Here is an 18,257-nt window from a genome sequence, read left to right as displayed (position 1 = left end):
TTCTACACAATATGAATACACAAAGCATAAATGCCCACTGAACTCCAAATAGAATAAATCCAAATAAACCCACTCCAAGACATATTCTGATCAGACTCTCAAATACTGAAGAGAAGGAGCAAGTTCTGAAAGCTGCAAGAGAAAGGCAGTTCACCACATACAAAGGAAACAACATAAGACTAAGTTGTGACTACTCAGTGGCCACCATGGAGGTGAGAAGGCAGTGGCATGACATATTTAAAATTCTGAAAGAGAAAAATTTCCAACCAAGAATACTTTATCCAGCAAAACTCTCCTTCAAATTTTAGGGAGAGCTTAAATTTTTCACAGACAAAAAAATGTTGAGGGAGTTTGCTCATAAAAGACCTGCCCTACTTCAGATACTAAAGGGAGCCCTACCGACAGAGAAACAAAGGAAGGAGAAAGAGGTATAGAGAATTTTAACAGACATATATAGAACCTTACATCCCAAATCACCAGGACGCTCATTTTTCTCTAGTGATCACGGATCTTTCTCCAGAAGGGACCATAAGCTGGGACAAAAAACAAGCCTCAATAAATAAAAAAAAACAAACAAACACAGTTGAACATATTCAAAGCACATTCTCCAACCACAATGGAATACAAATAGAAGTCAATAATTTTTGAATTGTAACTCCACTATTTACTTCCTACATGATACAAAATACACAAACTCTAATGACAAATCAGTGGTTTTGAACTCAACGTAAAATATGTAATTTTAGACAAGTGCATAAAGGGAATGGAGGAGTATAGGAACATAGTTTACGTGTCCTATTGAAGTGAAGGTGGTATCAAAGAAAAGCAAGATTGTTAAGGACTTAAGAGGTTAATTTTAAGCCCCACAGTAAACACAAAAGAAATTATCAGAGAACATGACCATAGAGATGAAAAGTAGAGTTTGGGTTAAGAGAAATGGGGGAAGGGGCAATGGGGAGTTAAGAAATGAGTGTAGGGTTGCTGTTTGAGGTGAAGGGAAATTTCTAGTAAGGGATGGTAGGAAAGAGCATTACAACATTCTAAATGTGATTAATCCCACTAATGGAAGGCTAGGGAGGGGGTGGAATGGGAAGATTTGGGCTGTATATATGTTTCCACAATTGAAAAAAGAAAAAAAAGACAGTCAAAAAAAAAAAAATCACTCTCTCGTGGTCCCTCTCCTCCGGGCAGGTGACCGTGGTGAAGGCAGGGTCCTGTCTCGCTCTCAGCTCCACCCCGGTTCCTGGGGAAGGCGTTCCCTTTAGGTGGGGTGGATCGATGGGAGTTCTCTGAAGTGACTCTTCAGAACTCAGGAGAAAAAGAAACGAGTCCTGTGGGAAGCCGGGGGGAGCTCGCAGGAGGAAGCAGGAGGGCAAGGGGGTGTCAGCGTGTAGCGGGGGCCCCTGGTGGAGGAGAGCGGACTGGGCTCGGCTGGAGGCTGGAGCTGCACCACCCAGGGCCGTCCCCCCCGGGGTTGGGTTCTACTCTCAGCACAACCAGAAACCACTGGTTGGCTTTTAGAAAGCAGGGTAATGGGATTCAGTTTTCTTCAGGAAAGAGCTACCAGCGTCCCACCCTGTGGGCTAACGGGCGCTTTGGGGTAGGAGTGGAAGCAGGTGTGTTGTGCGCTGGGTGTGCTGCTGGGACGCCGAGGGCCGGCTGCGGGATGTTCCGGGCAGCGTGTGAGCCCGGGGCCCTGGATGCAGGGCGAGAAGGGCACCTCACGTGTCCCGGGCGCCTCTTGGAGTTCGGGATTTTTTTTAACTTGAGGACAGGGTGGTCTGTGGGGCCTGTGCTGAGGTGGGGAGGCAGGGGGGGGGAGGGGCTTGGGGATGGGGACAGGCCGATGGTGACATGTTGTGTTAGAGAGGCCTTTGGATGTTCGTGCAGAGACGTGGAAGACACAGTGGGCAGGCAAGGCAGGAGCCCAGGGGGCGGCCGGTGCTGGGCCTAGGGGACACAGGTGGGGGACAAGCCCCAGCCTAGGGAGCAGGGGGTGAAGGAGAGGGGCTGGGCCCTCAGCACTCAGGGCCTGGCAGACGGAAGGGCTGCCATGGAGACTGGAGAGGGGTGTCCAGGCAGGCCGGTGGTAACACACAGAGAAGAGCGTCCGGCAGGGCAGGGGAGGGCCTGGGGGGCAGCTACGGGACCCAGGCGGGCTGTGGGCTTCCCAGGCCCAAAACCCAGCAGGGAACAGGGCCAAAGCCCGGAGGGACTGGGGGCCCCTGCCCAGTGCGGTTTGCCCGTCCCTCAGTCCCCGTGTGCTGTGTGCGGAGTCTGCCGCCCAGGCCAGCGGGGTGCAGTGTGTTGCTCTGAAGCCAGGCCGTGGTTCCTGGGCTCGCAGGACCACAAGCCTCAGTGGCCCCCTCCCCGCTTCCCGCCCCTCCCTGCCTCTCCCCTGCTGACTCCTTTGAGATAAGCAGCTGAAGAGCTGGACAAAGCCCCCTCTGCATCCTTCTGAAGGCGGCGTCTCTGCTGCCTTGTAGATAAACGGGGTGAGCTCAGGCCCCCCTTCCATAAGCGGGCGTTCTGCTCGAGGCCAGTCCTGCCCCATGGGCCGCCCCCATGGATGACACGCTGCCCGCACCCCTGCCTTTGATGCGTCATCAGGCCTCAAACACCACAAAGCAGAAGGGTCTTCTCAGGATGAAGCAGCTCTAATCACCAAGCTGGGATTTAAAATATTCTCTGTGTTGATCAAAAGTCTCTCAACTGTGAGCAAACAGAGAAGAAACGAAAGTCTTCCCCGACTGTGGCGTGGCATGCCGGGCTCGAAGCTTTGGTTCCCGGAGGTGCTCTTTTTAGAGTTCCTTTTATGGAAACACGGCGTGGAACTGACGACAGGGACAGCCCGGCGGCTGGCAGCCCACCAGGCCCCCTTCACTATCCCTCTGTTGTTAGCCCTGGTTGGGAGCAGAACGTGGTTAACTGGATTGGCAAAGGGACGCCCTGTGGAAGGCTGCACCCCCGGGGCTTCCAGGGTGGTCCAGGGGAGGCAGGATGTGGGCCATGGGACGCTGGTGTGGAAGACGCCGAGCCGCCCAGGTCCCCTCTGGGGGCATTCAGAGCCCAAGAGGACAGTGACGGTGAGAGGCCATTGCCGGGCGGCGCCACCTTTCAGGGCAGAAGGGTAGTCTCAGTGGGCGCCGGGTCCCTCGGCTGTGAGCTGCTGAGCCCAAGAGAAATGGTAGGGGGACCCTGCTGGTTCAGGCCCCCCGAGTCCACCCTCAGAGGCAGTGGCTGGGCCCGGGCCCCCGGCCTCTCCATGTGTTGGTCCATCCTGCAGAGCACGTTGGGTTCTGAAGACGTTCCTTGACTGGTGACAGGGAGGGCCTCGAGTGTGATAGAAAGGTTATGTAAGGTGATTTTTGTGGCCCTGCCCGGGTCTGTGGCTGGCTCAAGACACCCCAAGACCCTGTGAGAGCGGCCCTGGTCCACCAGGTGAGGCCCCCATAACCCACGCAGCCCCCCTCCCCAGCCTCTCGCCCCCAGCGCCCTCCTGCAGGAAGGAGCTTCTGGCCACATGGTCCCGGGGCACCCATGGCAGGGGCTGCTTTTCCTTTCGAGAAGCTGGTAGAAGCTGAGGCCCTGGGTGCCTGGTTTGACACTAAGACGCCATTTCAAGTTCTGGAGTGGGGGGGGGGCATTTAATGGGGGCAGAGCTGCCTGGTGGTCGGGTTCGGGGTCTCTGGGGGCCAGGTAGGTGGGCTCACAGCCCTGCCACCACCTCTTGCTTGGCCCCAAGCTTGTCCTGAGCCCCATTCCCTCTCCGGGACCAAGTGGGTGTTAGGTGTACCCCACAGGACCTGTTGTCAGGGTCAGGGTCAGCGCCCGGCCCTGGCTTGGCGGGAAGGAACCACCCAGGGCAGGTGCTTCCCCCTGTGGCACTGCCTTGGGCTGCGCCGGCTCGCACGGCTCCACCTGATGCCGCGGGCAGGGGTGCCGTCCCCTCACTGAGTGGGGACAGGCCTGGGACTGTGGTTCAAAGCTTCCCCAGAGGTCCTGGCTTTGCTTTTTCACCCAGGAGTTATTGCTGATCCCACAAGCCCCGGAGCTGCAGCGAGCACCTGCTGCCCACTCCCAGCTCCTCGGCCCTCAGCCCGGGAGCCTTTTCCCTTAGAGACGCATCCTCACAGACATGGGATACCTGGAGGCGCCCGCTGGCCGGCTGTGGCACCCGTTGCCCACTGCCTGTCTGTGGATGCGCCTCACACACCAGGTGTGCGGTTCGCGTGGACTTGAACCGTCTGCGGATGGCATCGCCTGGCCCGTGTCCTCGGGAGCAGGCGTCCTCTGCCCAGGGTCGTGCTTTGGAGACATTTCAGTTGGTTTTGTAGCTCTGACTCGTCCGTCCTCCCTGCTGCATAGTATTCCACTGTGATGCCATCGCTGAGAAGGGGACCCGGCTCTGAGAGGGCAGCCCCTGGGAGAGGGATCCGTCTGAGGGTGGACGAGCTGCCTTAGGTTCCAGGAGATCCCGGGGCGCTGGGAGGGGAGGCAGCTGGCTCTCGCACATGGTGTGCTCTCCCCCCTTAGCCAGGCCCTGGGGGTGCGCGGTGACCAGTGGGGGTGTTCGGCCCTGTGGGCGGCTGCAGGCAGCTGGGGAGAGCTGCAGACAGGGGTGGGCCTGGGCTGCCTCTCAGCGCGGCCGTGTTTCCGATGCCTCGCGCTGTGAAGAAGAGAAAACAGAGAAACCAAGGGCAGCGCCCACCGCCCTGGGGTGCCCCCACCCCCACATTTGCATCTCTTAGTGGAGCCGCCACCAGGCTGCCCTCCGAGCTTTTCACATGGCAGCAGGCTCAGAGGCGTTTCCAACGTCCCCCGTTTCCTCAGCAGCTCATTCTCTAACTGCTGAATAAATATCCCATCCTATCTTGTACCAACTTTCTTTTCATAGACACAAGAGTTGACCTTTTCTTTCAACTTTAATTATGAAAGTACTAAAAATACAGAATAGCGGAAAGAGAATTCAGCCAGCACCCGCTCGCCCGGTGCCTGGTGAGGCCCCTGGCAGCCTCGGCCCTGCTGGCTGCACCTTGCACGTGGGATTTGGGGTGACGTTTGGGGGCCGGCGCACAGCCCTCGTGGAAGGGCTCCTGCCCCGCTGCGATCGGAGTCCATCCGGGGCCGTGTGGACATCCCCGCTGTTCCCAAAAACGTCGTCTCTGTGGTTGGTGTTTCCTCAAGGGCCTGCTGGCCTCTGAGCTGCTGCCAGGCCCGCCATGGCTGAGCAGAAACCCAGGACTTTAATCCCAGATCCTTTTCGTGAGTGTGGGGACCGTCTTCCATTTGGGGAAGGGCCATTTGCCTTTCTTTTTCTGTAACCTTTCTCTTCCTGTCTTTTGCCATGTTCTTTCAGGGTTTTGGTCTTTTTCATCTCATCCTAAAACCTCTTTTGATATAAGTCAGCATCCCTTTCTCCTGATAAAAGTTACAAGTTTTTCTTTCCAGTTTTCCATCTGTCTTTTGACTTTGACTATGATATCTTTTCATTCAAAAAGTTTTGGGTTTTTTCGTGATGAATTGGTCAATCTCTCATTGGCATAATTTAATCTCATGGGCTTTTTTTAATCTTTGGTTTACACTCATTTTATTAAGAGCAGATACCCTGTGTGATGATACGGATTCCACCCGCAGCAGACCCCGCCCAAGGCGGAAGGCAGGTGCCCCTTCCCAGGCTGCCGGAGGACCGTGGACTTGGGTGTTCTGTGGACACCGAGCTCTGGGGGCAGGGTGGAGTGTGAGGGGCGGCCCACCACCCCATCCCGAGGGCCGGTGAGAACTGCCCCCTGGCTGGTCACCTGGCCTCACGGAAGATGTGCAGGGGGCAGGGGCAGGATGGAGGGCGTGGGGGCTGGAAGGCACAGGGTCAGAGGGCACGGGGGCAGAAGGTGTGGGGCTGGGGTACGGGGGCGGAGGGCGTGGGGCAGACATGCCAGCCCTGTTCTGCTGCAGCCAGGCTGAGACCCGTTTCCCTGTGAAGTGTGGCCCCCCTCGTGTGGTTTCTGGGGGCTTGCTAAGGGCCATAGGGACGGGGATGGTGGGGGACGGGATCGAGGTGGGGCTGGTGGCAGCGGGCACCATGCCAAGCGCACTGTGCTCACAGCCCCGAGGTAGCTCCTCCCGTCTCCTCTGAGGACAGCGCGGTGCAGGGAGGGAGGCGGCTCGGCCGGGCCCCGGCCCCTGGGGGTGCTGTGCTGATGACGGTGCAGGCTATAGGGAAGCTTCTGGAGCCTGCCCTCTGGGCCGGCCGAGGTCTCGCGCAGCCGGACCCTCCTGCCCTGCCCGTCACAGAGGACGAGCGCAGCACACCCAGAACCCACCCCGGCCTGCCTCTCGGCCGCTGCACCTGCCGCCCCCACACCACCGAGGGACGGGGCACCGGGTGTGCGCACGCAGGAGAGCCGGGCGGTCTCTGCCACTCGCAGTTGCTGCCCACCTCCCAGCACCCCGGTTTCCTCGCCCCTGAGGGCCCATCGGCCTGGAACCCCATGCTGCTGGCCCTGGCCCGGGGACCCCTCCCCACCTGGTCCCCCGGGAGGGCCCGGGGCCGCCCCTCCCCACGGAAGCCTCCCTGCGGCCCCCTTGCGCCCCCGCGTCTTCTGGCCAAGACACCCACGCTGTGTGGCCGAACGCGAGTGGGAAAGTGACTCCAGCAGTTGGCTCAGGTCCCACTTGTCAGCGTGGGGGTCCCACTGGTCAGCGTGGGGGTCCTCGCTTCGCTTTCCGCAGCTGAGGGAAGAACATAGCAGCAGGCGAGGGGCCCTCCCAGCCCCGTCGTGGCTAATTCATGCGTCTCGGTGTTCGGGCAGTTTGCAGACTTCTGACTTGAGCCGTTTCAACCAGACCTCTTGCGTCCCCTGCGGGTGCTGGAGAGCAGGTGTTGGTGTGTCCTGCCGGCCTGTGCTCCTGTCCCTCCCGCGGGCCTGTAGCCACCATCCGGAACGTTCCCTCTGCGCAGCGGGGCCACAGGGGGAGCGTCGGTCCGCACGGCCAGGTGGGGTGGGGTCACCTCGAGCAGTGCCGCCCCGTGGAAACCCAGGGTGAACCGCACAGGAACTTAGACGGTCTGGTGGCCGCATCAAAGATGTACAAGAAGCAGTGAAGTGAGTTTAACTGAAATCCTTTAGGCAGCCCAGTATATCCACAGTATTATCATTGCAACCCATAATCGACATGAAATTATTAAGGAGATGTGTATTTGTCATCAGGCGTGTGTTCTACGCATCCAGCGTGTCTTGATAGAGACTTGCCACCTTCGGGGGCTCAGCAGCCACGTGTGGCTCGTGGCCTCCGTACTGGACAGTGCGGGCTCAGGCGGCCGGGCCGAGTGTGGCCAGCCCCCGTCACCCGGTCACCACTCTGCTCGGAATCAAATAGTGCTGCTTTCCTGTGTGCTTATTTGTGTCTGTTGCCTGGGACCCCCCCACCCGTCCTCACACGCCGACGTGCACCCATGCAGGGGCAGCTCCTGAGTGCAGAGGGGTCTTCCTTTGTGCTCTGCGGTTGCCTGCCTCCTAGAACGGTGTCCTGCACACAGGCGGTCCTCAGTATCGACTGAATGAATGGATGAATGAATGAATGAAAAGCTTCTGCAGAGCTGAGAGGGAAGAGCTGCTGAGCCTGGCGTGAAGGGTCTGGACCTGGCACCCACCTGCTGGAGGAGGGGCCGTGGGGGAGCTCTCCTGCAGGGCGGGGCACCCACCACCCTGGCTGCCCCTCCTGCCCCTGGGGTGTGCTGCAGGATGAGGGGGGCCCTCTGAGTGGGCAGAGCCTGCACCCACACTCGCCTCATAGCAAACCCTCCACTTTTTTTTTTTAATCTAAAAATTTTATTTTTAGTGTACAGCATGTTGATTTTTAAGATTGGAAAATACAGATATGCAGGAATCAGCCTTGTCTTCTTGCCCTGGTCTCCGCGGGTGTGCCCTCCCAGAGGTTTCCCGTGCACGGATGAAAAATGTGCGTGACCTGGTGTACACACCTGGGATGCGGCACATGCCTGTCCATGAGCACACTGCCTGGGCCGCGCAGCTCCTTGAGGGCCATGTTTCCCGCGGCACCGTGGGCCGAGCACCCCCGTCCGTTAGCAGGGGCCAGTCCCTGAGAGTGAGGTGGTGGCACTTCCCAAGGAGGGGCTGGCAGGCCTGGGGGTGCCCTGGGAGCCCCGCGGACACCTTTCAGGCCGTTGGCTCACTCTGCACTGTTCCCATAGTCACTTTTGGACAGTCACCGCACTGTCCGCGTCACTGCGCTGGTGCCTGTTGGTGAGTGTCCATCAGGACATCGGGGTGCCAGGCCTGGGCCCACCTGTCGCCCTCAGTCACTGCCTCATTGACTCACAGCTCACAGCAGGAGGGACGTGGCTGGAACAGCCTGCCCTGGCTTTGCCCTCTGCCCTCTGCCCTCCAGCATTTTCTGTCCATTTCTCCAGTGGCTCCTGCTTGAGGCTGAGCAGGATGAGCTTCATCTGCCCTGCCCTGGTGTGGCTGCGCCCTTGAGTTTCTCCTCCTGTGGACAGACTGACTTGCCGCTGTCCCGGACCCCCCGACTGTGCCTCTGCGGGTGGGGGCTTCCTCTTTCACTCAGCAGAGCCTGGGGGCTGTGGGCTTGGCGTCGGCACCCTGCGGGCTGGGGCGAGCGGACCCCTCGGAGCCAGCCTGGCTCTACCACCTGCCCAGGGGCTGCCCGTCCCTAAAGCCTGTGTGAGGTTCGCAGGTGCAGGGCACAGCTGGGGGGTCATGGAGGGACCGGGTGCAGCGGCCACTCGGTCTGTGGGACGTCTCGGAGCTCTCGGGCCAGTGCAGGGAGGACACGGTGGGGCTTCAGCTCTGCGCTCAGCGACTCATCCCCAGTCCATGCTTGGAGAATGTTTTAAACCAAACACAGTTCATTGTTTCCAAGGTTAGAACTGGAAGATCCTGTCCCGAGAGGCTGGAAAGCTGTGTCCCCTCAGCTTTCCCGGCTGCTGCTTCCAGGTCCCAGGTCAGCGGTCAGCAGCTCAGGGGCCCCTGGATTGGAAACCGCACCCCCAGCCCGTGGGTCAGCCCTAAGACGGGGTCGCCTCTCCTCGATGTTAGCCCCAGCTGCCGGGTCCAGGGGTTTCGGCCATCCCTGCCTCCTTTGGGTGTCCATCTGGGATTTTGATTTCCTGTTAAATTTAGTGTTTTCCACAGGTAACATCTTTGTGTCCTGGGGCTGTTGTGACAAAGCACCACAAACTGCGGGGCCTGAAACCACAGGCATTTGTTGACTCATAGCTCTGGGGGCACAAGTCTGTATCAGCGGTCAGCGGGCCGCACTCCCTCCGCCATCCTGGGGTCTGGCAGTGGCCGGGGCGTCGCTCCGTCGCTGCCTCCACTACGTGGCTGTCCTCTGTCTGCCTCGGTCCTGGCCTCTTCTGAGGACCGGGTCACATGGCCGGGGCCTGCCCTCCTGCAGACGGGCCTCATCCCAACAGACGGTGCCCTCAGGGGCCCTGTTAACAGCACGCTCAGTCCAGAGGCCTAGTTAGGACTCGGCTGTGTCTGCGGGGGGGGGCACTGTCCAATCCACAGCAGACAGTAATTTATTCATGTGGTCACTGCTGCTCCGACACTAATAGGTGCTAAAATCATTGTCCACTTAACAGCAGCAGAAGACACTGTGCCCTTCACAGCCCAGCGCCCCCACGGGTGCTCTGCCCGGATCCACCACCCAGTGAGCGAGGGACGGTTTGGGAAACCGAGGCCCAGGCCACACGACTGTGAGACGCAGGCCTGGGGTTCAGGCCCTGGGAGCTTGGCGTGTGCTTTTGATGGACCCGCCGTGCAGCCTGAGTAAACCGATTCACTCGGGACATTTACTGACCTCCAGAAAGTGCTGCTTGCTGACGTGGTGGCTGACGTCACCGTGGACACGGGTCACCTGGACGGCAGAATGTGTGTCCCCCCCGACCCCCTTCTGATCACCAGCAGGTCAGACAGGAGCCATGCTCTCGTCGGGGGCCCTCTCAGATGCCCGGCCCCAGCGCCCACAGTTCCGGTTCAGTGGGCTCAGCTGGGGCCTGGACGTCAGCATTTCCTTCTGTTCTTGGGGCAGTCGGGGTCAGCCCCTCGCTCACAGTCCTCGCAGAGGGACCACCACGGAGGCGAGGAGCCAATGAGGGAGACGCCCAGGTGTGGGGTGGCTCGGGGGAGGTGGGCGCACAAACTCGGATTAGTCCCTCGTTGCAGCTTTGCTACATGGTGGCATCTTGGGGACACGGGGAGGAGGAGAGCTACCTAGAGGCAACGAGGCTCTGATTTGTTACAGTCAGATCTGTGGGCAGAACTTCTTTAATTTTTAAACCCCTGATGGGTCATAGCTCTGCTTATGGAAAAGGTAAGAGTGAGCGCCAAGTTGCCGTCCAGCGTCCACCCACTCCCAGCAGGGCAGGGTCACCCCAGGGGGACCCACAGCCCTTGATGCCCCTGAGCAGTGCCCGTGTGAGTTGGGGCCCTTTACCTGGACCAGGTGGGTGACACGACACAGCTCACAGCTCGGCGAATGGGGGACCTCCTGCCACTGCGCAAATGCGACAGGCCTCTTCAGGAGAGAAATCTGTATTTAAGGGCGTGCTTGGCTGTGTTCCTTGCCTCTATAAAGGTCACCCGGATGGATTTTTCCTCTGTTAGCTTTGTGGGCTGTGATGCTCTGGGCATTTCTCTTCTCCCTCCATCCAGGGAAACCGGGGACTAAATTAGATTCTGAAATTGAGTGTGCAGCGTCGTCAGTAAGTTGCCCTGATGGTGGGGTATTGCTTCTCACCTTGCAAGTAGCGAGGTCATGATAATATGAAGCCAAGTGGATTAAAAATAAAACCAAAGGTATTTATTTATGACCTGCTCCGAATTGGATTGGCACCCGTGTAAGCCGCATCTAACGGCGAAAGACAGCAGATTGATGCTGATCTGTCCCTGGGGAGGTCTTGCCAGTGAAATTTGCTCTGTGAATTCAATTTAAAGGCCCACAGAAAGTATCAGGATGCAAAAGGGGATTGAGGAAGGGGGAACCAACAGCAATTAGTATGCGTCATGTGTGTTGGGTGCGCAGCTCCTGGCAGCTGAGGGTGGGACTCGGGGAGGTGGGGACACCCTGGCAGCAGCGAGCACCAATGCACGTCACCAAGGGCCCTGCACACCTGAACCTATTCCTCCTCATGCTGCAGGTGGGGGCTTGGTCCCATTTCACAGATAAGGAACCCGAGGCCCAGAGAGGGCCCCAGGCTTCTGCACCGAGGCAGCAGAGCCGCACAGGACTAGGGTTTGTGCTCAGGCTTCCGGCCTCAGAGTCTGTGCCCTCAGCCATGGCCTTTCCTGGTGCCCACCGTGGCCTGGCTCTGTGCCTACGGGGACGGGGGAGGCTCCCCCAGGGCCCCCCAGCTCGGCCCGCTCCACCCTGTGCGGCGTGCTTCCTGTCCCCAGCCTGCACCTGGAGAGAGCAAGTCTCGGAGAGGGGCGGGCACGTGCTTAGAGGGGGGCAGGGCCAGGATGCAACAGGCCCAGCTCTGCAGCCCCTCCGCAGCCCCCTCGTGGTGGGGAGGCCCAGCGGACAGGGATGGCGAGCTCCCGCAGGCCAGGGACAGAGTCGTGCTGGGCTGGGCCGTCTCTTTTCAAGGTCAGCAGCATGGCAGCCTGGGATGGATGTCCACATTGTCCCATGTCAGCTCCTGGGAGCTGGGCCCTCCAGGGCCTCACCTGGAGACCACCAGCCACTTCCTCTGAAAGGCAACGAGTCCAGAGCCAGCCCTGGCCTGGCAGGGGTCAGGCAGGATGGGCAGCAGCAGTCGGCACGCAGGGCGGGACCAGCACCCACCCCTCGGAGCCCCCCGCTGCCCTTCCACTTTCCCTGCTTCTCTTTTCTGCAGTTTCTTCTCCTTTCCTCCCGCTCCCAGAACACAGGGAGGTGGAGAGACTGCAGGTGGCCCCTGGAGGCCTCAGGGCGAACTCTCTAGGCCCAGAGCTTAGCTGGGCCTTTTGGGTGGTATGGTCCCTCCCTGAAGGAGTCCAGCTGCTTCCTGAGAAGGAGAGTAGAGACCCAGCCCCCATTCCTCCTCCAACCCTGGCCCCAGGGAGCTGCTCAGCCACACAGCTTCTGAGCCTCCCCACTCCTGCCACACTTGTCTAGTGCTGGGGCGTGCACTCCCTGAAACCTCCTGTCCTAGGTGGGGGTGTCGCTGTGTGGATGTTGGCTGCGGCCGGGCAGGTGCAGTCAGTCTGGACACAGCAGCTCGTGGGGCAGAGGACGCTGAGCCGGACGTGGCCGTGCCCATGGGGCTGCCCGGGGCTCCCTCCCAGGCTGCTCCTGATTGCAGTTGAGTGATCCCTGTCCCCTCTGACGTGTCAGCCGGCCCAGGGCTCCGCACCAGGACTCCTCCCTACCCAGAGACCCTGCCCAGCCGCCAGGCCTGTGTGGGCCTGGGGGACGGGTGGGGGGCTCCAGAAGGGCGTCGTCAACAGCACAGGTATCCCTGCTCCATGCTCGAAAGTGTGGCTCCGGACAGAGGACTGGGCAAAATGGCGGAGCAGGAAGCTCCAGAGATCGGTCCCTCCACCAGAACAACTGCCGACCTTGCAGGGACCATCTGCATCAACTCTGCTGGAGCTCTGGAGTCTAGTGGAACACGAGGCAGCATCCAGGGAGGAGCAGGAGGAGGAGGCTGGTAAATTGTGGTAAATATCAGTGAATTTCACCCTCCACAGCGGCTCCCCTCCCAGCCGCGTGGCAGGCAGCAGTGGGGACTGCAGCCCGGGCTCCTGGCACAGCTCACTGGTGCCAGGGTGGGCTGTAAGGACTGAGTCCAAAATCTCAAGAGCATGGTCTGATCACTGATCACTGCTTTGGATCAGCTACTTCCTATCCCTGGAGGGGGCGGCTCTGAGGGTGGCCATTGTTCCAGACCCCTCAGGGAGAAGCAGCAGAGGAGGCCTAAAGAAACAGGACCTATCTTTCCTCTCTTTTCTCTTTCTGTCCCCCAAGTGGGAGCAAAATAGTTTGTAAAAGTCACAAGCTGATGGATCCAGCCCTCAGCAGCAGCAACAATAACAACAAAAAGCAGCCATCCTCAAGCAGTGGGAGAAGTAGATTTCCAGAGCTACAACAACATAATACTCAGAATATCCAGGTCTCAGCAAAAATTACAGAACCCACAAAGAAACAGTAAAGTATGGCCCATTCACAGGAAAAAACGAATTTGCCAGAAACCATCCCTGAGGAAGTTTATACATTGGAACAATTAAAGACCTTAAGGCAACTGCCTTAATATCTTCAGTGAGCTAAAGGACTCCATATACTGAGAGCTAAAGGAAATTAGGAAAACATCTGGACAAATTAAAGAGATGAAAGTTTTAAAAAGGAATCAAACGGAAATTTTGGAGCAGCAAAGTGTAGTAATTAAAATAAAAAAAATCATTAGATGGATTCAAGAACAGATTTGAAGAGGCAGAAGAAGGGATCAGTGAACTTGAAGACAAGACAATTGAAATGACCCAGTGTGAGGAAGAAAAGGAAAAATAATGTAGAAAAATGAACGCAAGCACACCAACATCCATATCGCTGGCGTCCCAGAAGGACAGGAGAGAGAGAGGAGGGGACAGAAAACTATTTGAAGAAATAATGGCTAGGAACTTCCTCCATCTGATGAAAGACATAAATATACACATCCAGGAAGCTCAACGAACTCCAAGCAGGAGAGATCTACATCAAGACACATCACAGCAAAATTGTCAGAATCCAGACAAAGATAGGATTTTGAAAGCAGCAAGAAAGAAGCAACTAGTTGCACACAGGGATCCCCAATCAGATTAATAGTGGACTTCTTGCCAGACTTGGGGTTGGCATGTTTAAAGTCCTTAAAAGAGAAAAACACACACACACACACATACTGTCAACCAAGACTTCTACAAACTCTGGCAGAACTATTTTTCAATCATGAAGGAGAAATTAGGTTGTTTGCGGATAAAAGCTGAACGTGTTCATTACAGAAGACCTGCCCCACAAGGAGTGCGAGGGGGGGTCCTTCAGGCTGAAACAGGAGGACGCTAAGGTGGTAACTGAAACTGTAAGGAGTAGAGACCATTGGTAATGCCGTCTACACAGGTGATATAAAATCCTGTATTAAGGCATGTTCAGTTTGTAACTGCTCTTTTCCTCTTTCTTATTTAACAGGCAAATAATATGTAAAGTAATATGTTAAGTCTTTGTTACTGGACATGCACTATCTAAAGATGTAATCTGAGCCAATAACAATATGAACAGGGAAGGATGAGACATATTGGAGTAGAGAGTGTGTGAACTACAGAAACTAGGCTGGTACTAGTCAAACTTAGGTATTAGCTTAAGGTATGAATCATAATTACAAAGGTAACCACTAAGAAAATGATTGAAAATTAAAGAGAAAAGGAAAGAAGGGAATCAAAATGGTCACTACAAAAAAAAAAAAAAAAAAAGGCAGCTAAATACAAAGAAAAGGCTGTAGTGGAGTAACTGCATTAGGTTTTGTACGTAAACCATAAACAACAAAAGAAAAAATAGATAAAATGGGTTTCACCAAAATTTAATACTTTTGGACATCAAAAGACACTATCAAGAAAGTGAAAGACAATCTACAGAATGGGAGAAAATATTTGAAAACCATATATCTGATAAGGGTTTAATATCTAGAATATAAAGAGCTCCTACAACCTAACAAAAAGACAACCCGATTAAAAAATGGGCCAAGGAACTGAGTAGACATTTCTCCAAAGAGATCTTTAATATGGCTGATCAGTATATGAAAAAATACTCAACATCATTAGCCATTGAAGAAATGCAAATTAGATTTCAAGATACCACTTCATACCCTCTGGATGGCTATGATTAAAAATTTGAAAATAAGCGTCGGTGAGGATGTGGAGAAGTAGGGACACTCTGACATCATTGGAGGGAATGTGACCTGGCGCAGCTCGTGTGGAGAACAGTTTGGTGGCTCCTCTGAAGGGTAGGTATAGAATGACCCTGTGACCCACAGTTCCACTCCCGGGCAGGAAGCCCGAGTGCTGAGAGCAGGGACTGGGGCAGATGTTCACCAGCGTTCACCGCAGCGTTCACCGCAGCTGGAAGTGGGAGCAACCCAGGTGCCCACCACAGGCGAATGGAGAAACGAAGCACGGCTCTCCATACAATCGAATTTTATTCAGCTGTAAAACAAGTGAAGTCCTGTTACCTGCTACATCACGGATGAACCTCGAAGACACCATGTTGAGTGCGATAGGCCAGACACAAAAGGATGAATAGGGTATGATTCTCATATATGAAATACTAAGCAAATTTGTAGGACAGAAAGCAGGGACGTGGTTGCCAGGGTTGGGGAGGGGTGGGGGAGGGCACTTCCAGGTGAGTCTGAGTTTTGGTTTGGGAGGATGAAAATAGTCTGGAAATGGTGGTGAGGGTTGCACGTCTTGTTGATGTACCTCATGGCAAAGAATTATCCACATAAAATGGTTAAAATGATTTGGTTATGCACACTTTACCACAATTAAAAATAAGTTGATTTATATTAAAAAACAAAACAACACCCGGCTCCTTTTCCCTGGAAATCTGAGCGTCGGTTGAGGGGCAGTGATGAGGGTTGCCTGGGACATGTTCTCAGGCCGGGCACTGCCAGGGCTCCACCCAGCTCCCCATGTCCCTGGCGCCGACAGGCTGGCACAATGGCCCCGTGCAGAGAGGAGGGAGCCAGGACTTGGAGCCCGAGTCACCGTCCACGGTGCTCAGCCAGCCCTGGTGGGACCCGTGTTTGCCTGAGCCCAGCACCCCGGGGTGGACCAGCTCTTGGGGGTGTCACCTGATGTGTGGAAACCTGGGCCTTAAACAGTGCTGGGGAGTGGGGGTTGCAGCTCGCCTCCAGATTGAGTGGAGGCTTCTGGGGGAAGTGGGGGCCCAGGGCTGAGGCCGGCAAAACCGCAGCCCCACCCAGGAGCTCTGGGGGGCCCGCTCGCAAGTGCCTCCCTCAGTGTTTTCTCAGCAGACCTGACTACCAAGTCCCCGGGAGCCATGGGAGCACATCCTCCTCCTGGCTACGTCCTGGGCAGGGCCGAGGCCCCTGCTGCCGGTCCCTCACTGACCGGGCCTGTCTCTCTCCCCAGGAGCTGCTGCTCTTTCTGCAGAACCTGCCGACCGCCCACTGGGACGATGGGGACGTGAGCCTGCTGCTGGCCGAGGCCTACCGCCTGAAGTTCGCCTTCGCCGACGCCCCCAATCACTACAAGAAATGAGTGGGCCCTCGGAGCAGCCTTGCCCACCTCAGGCTGCGCCTCCTGCCCTGCTTGGCTGCGGGGCCCCAGAGCTGTCCTGCTGCCAGGGGCAGGCCTTCCTGGGGGCAGCCCCATGGTGGGGGGCTGGCCAGGTCGCCCCAGACTGCTGCCCGGGGCCTGGCAAGGATGGGCTGGCTGTGTTCCCTGAGATACCAAAGAGCCAGGGGAGGGTGAGGGCTGGGGGGCTGAGGTGGGGCCAGGGCTCCTCACCTCTCTGTCCTGCAGCGTCCTTGCCAAATCACCCCTCCCATGGCCCCAGCGGTGGCAGACCCCTCTTGGGGGCGTCCCGCTGTCCCACGAGGAGGGGCCGAGGGAGGGGGCCACCAGCCACACCTACTCTTAAATGCAAAAGTTCTGTTGAGTGAAAGAGAATAAAATATAGACAAAACAATAAGCGACACGTTGCACTACCCTATGAAATCTCTGGGCCAGCCATGATTCTTTAAGGATTTAACGCTTTTTAACTTTGGTGTGTATTTTCTTTCTTGGTTTAAACTCGGCTGGAACATAGATGCTCAGGGCCAAGTGCCTAGAAAGGCCTGGGGACCCAGGGCTGCCCCTGGCGGTGGCCTTGCTGCCCACTCCTCACCTCTTCTGGGAGAGACAGCCCCCCGCTCAGAGGCTGAGGGGTGCAGCAGTGGGGGGACAAGCCGCACGTACCACCCCAGAGGACTCGGGCTCGCTGGGGACGCCCAGAAGCTGCACAGGCCCCAGCCCCTCTGTAAGGAAAGCTGAGTCCAGCTCAGGCACGGAAGACAGTTGTTCAGGGGCCCCACAGGGTGCGGGGCTCAGCCAGCCACGGGCCCCTGGAGCCCTGAAGGAGGCCCCTCCGGGCTCGCGGGGCTGGGTTTGCTGCTCCAGGTGCTTCCAGGCTGGCTGCCCCTGTGGCCCTCCTGGTGAGCAAAGGAGCCCCTGACCCAGCACGGGCCAGGTATCCTCTGTGACTGCCCCTCCTCAGACTCTCCTCTCTGCCTTGTGCCGCTCCCATTGGGAAACTGCCTGGAAGCTGCACCGGAGGCTGGGATTACAGCTCTAGATAGGTATGGTGCACCTGCTCCGTTGATAATAAAATAATTGAGTCATTACATGTGGAATTGAATTGGCACAAAGTGCTGAGCAAGTGTCGGCGGCTCCCAAACCGGGAGACGGACCCGGCTTCCTTCGCACAGTCCCCAAGGGACAGCTCTCACCCCTCGTCCCGTCCCTGCCCCCACCCAGCCCAGGGCCCTCCTCCGGCCAGCACAGAGCAGCCTCCCCTGACTTGCCCTTTCCTAGCTAGGGGTGTCCGGTACAGAAGAGCTGTGTGCGGCTTTGTGCGTGGGGAGCCCCTCCCTTCCTTGGCAAAGATGGACCCCAGGAACGTCCCCTTCTGTAGCTCAGACCACTAGGCACAGCCAAAGTGTTGGGGACACAAAAGGACCTGCCTTTTGAGGCAGTATATTTTTCAAATAGAAAGGCTCTGTAAGTTAAATTAAGCTCCGTGTGTGTTTTCTTATGTATGCCAACGCTCAGCTGAACGCGAGGGAGCTGGGGGACAGGCCTTTGTGTCTGGCGGGTCAGTCGGATGATGAAATCGTGCTGTCAGGAGCTCATTGTGCTGAAAACATGGAATAAAAATCCACTGACAACTGCCCTCCAGCCTTGGCCCTTGAGTCAAGGATTTGCTCCTAAAGCCACAGGGGTGCCCTGGCCTGGGACGGCTTTGGTCCTCAGCAGCCCCTGCAGCGTAGCTGGCGGCCAGAGCTCTGGGCATCCCACCCAGGCCACCTGCAGGGTGCTGAGCACTGCACATGGTGTGCATGGTGTGCTGCTGCAGATGGCAAGGCAAAGGGACTTACCTAGGGCTGCGGCAGGGCGCACTTGGGCCCCAGACCCCACACTAGCTGGCGGCCGGAGCTGGAGCCCAGCAGCGTGTCAGGAGCCAGGCTGGTCCTCGGCTGACCC

At 57.2% G+C, this 18,257-nt stretch overlaps 1 protein-coding gene across 5 annotated transcripts in view; it reads left to right on the top strand.

Annotated features, from left to right (window-relative positions):
- The window catches only part of TBC1D22A (TBC1 domain family member 22A), a 397,174-nt gene extending 379,229 nt beyond the window's left edge, over positions 1-17,945 (top strand). For 3 of the 5 annotated variants that reach the window (XM_037846180.1, XM_037846182.1, XM_037846181.1), the window contains one exon: positions 16,146-17,945. In XM_037846180.1, the coding sequence (XP_037702108.1) occupies positions 16,146-16,274 (129 nt within the window). In that variant the 3' untranslated portion in view covers positions 16,275-17,945. The remainder of the gene's footprint in view (positions 1-16,145) is intronic. The other 2 variants (XM_037846183.1, XM_037846179.1) reach the window with 1 other exon arrangement.
- The last annotated feature ends 312 nt before the right edge of the window (positions 17,946-18,257 follow it).

This window comes from Choloepus didactylus, chromosome 8 (assembly GCF_015220235.1).
Source record: "Choloepus didactylus isolate mChoDid1 chromosome 8, mChoDid1.pri, whole genome shotgun sequence".
NCBI classification, from domain to species: domain Eukaryota; kingdom Metazoa; phylum Chordata; class Mammalia; order Pilosa; family Megalonychidae; genus Choloepus; species Choloepus didactylus.
Note: the sequence above shows the minus strand (reverse complement) of the source record. Positions and strands in the feature narration are given on the sequence as shown.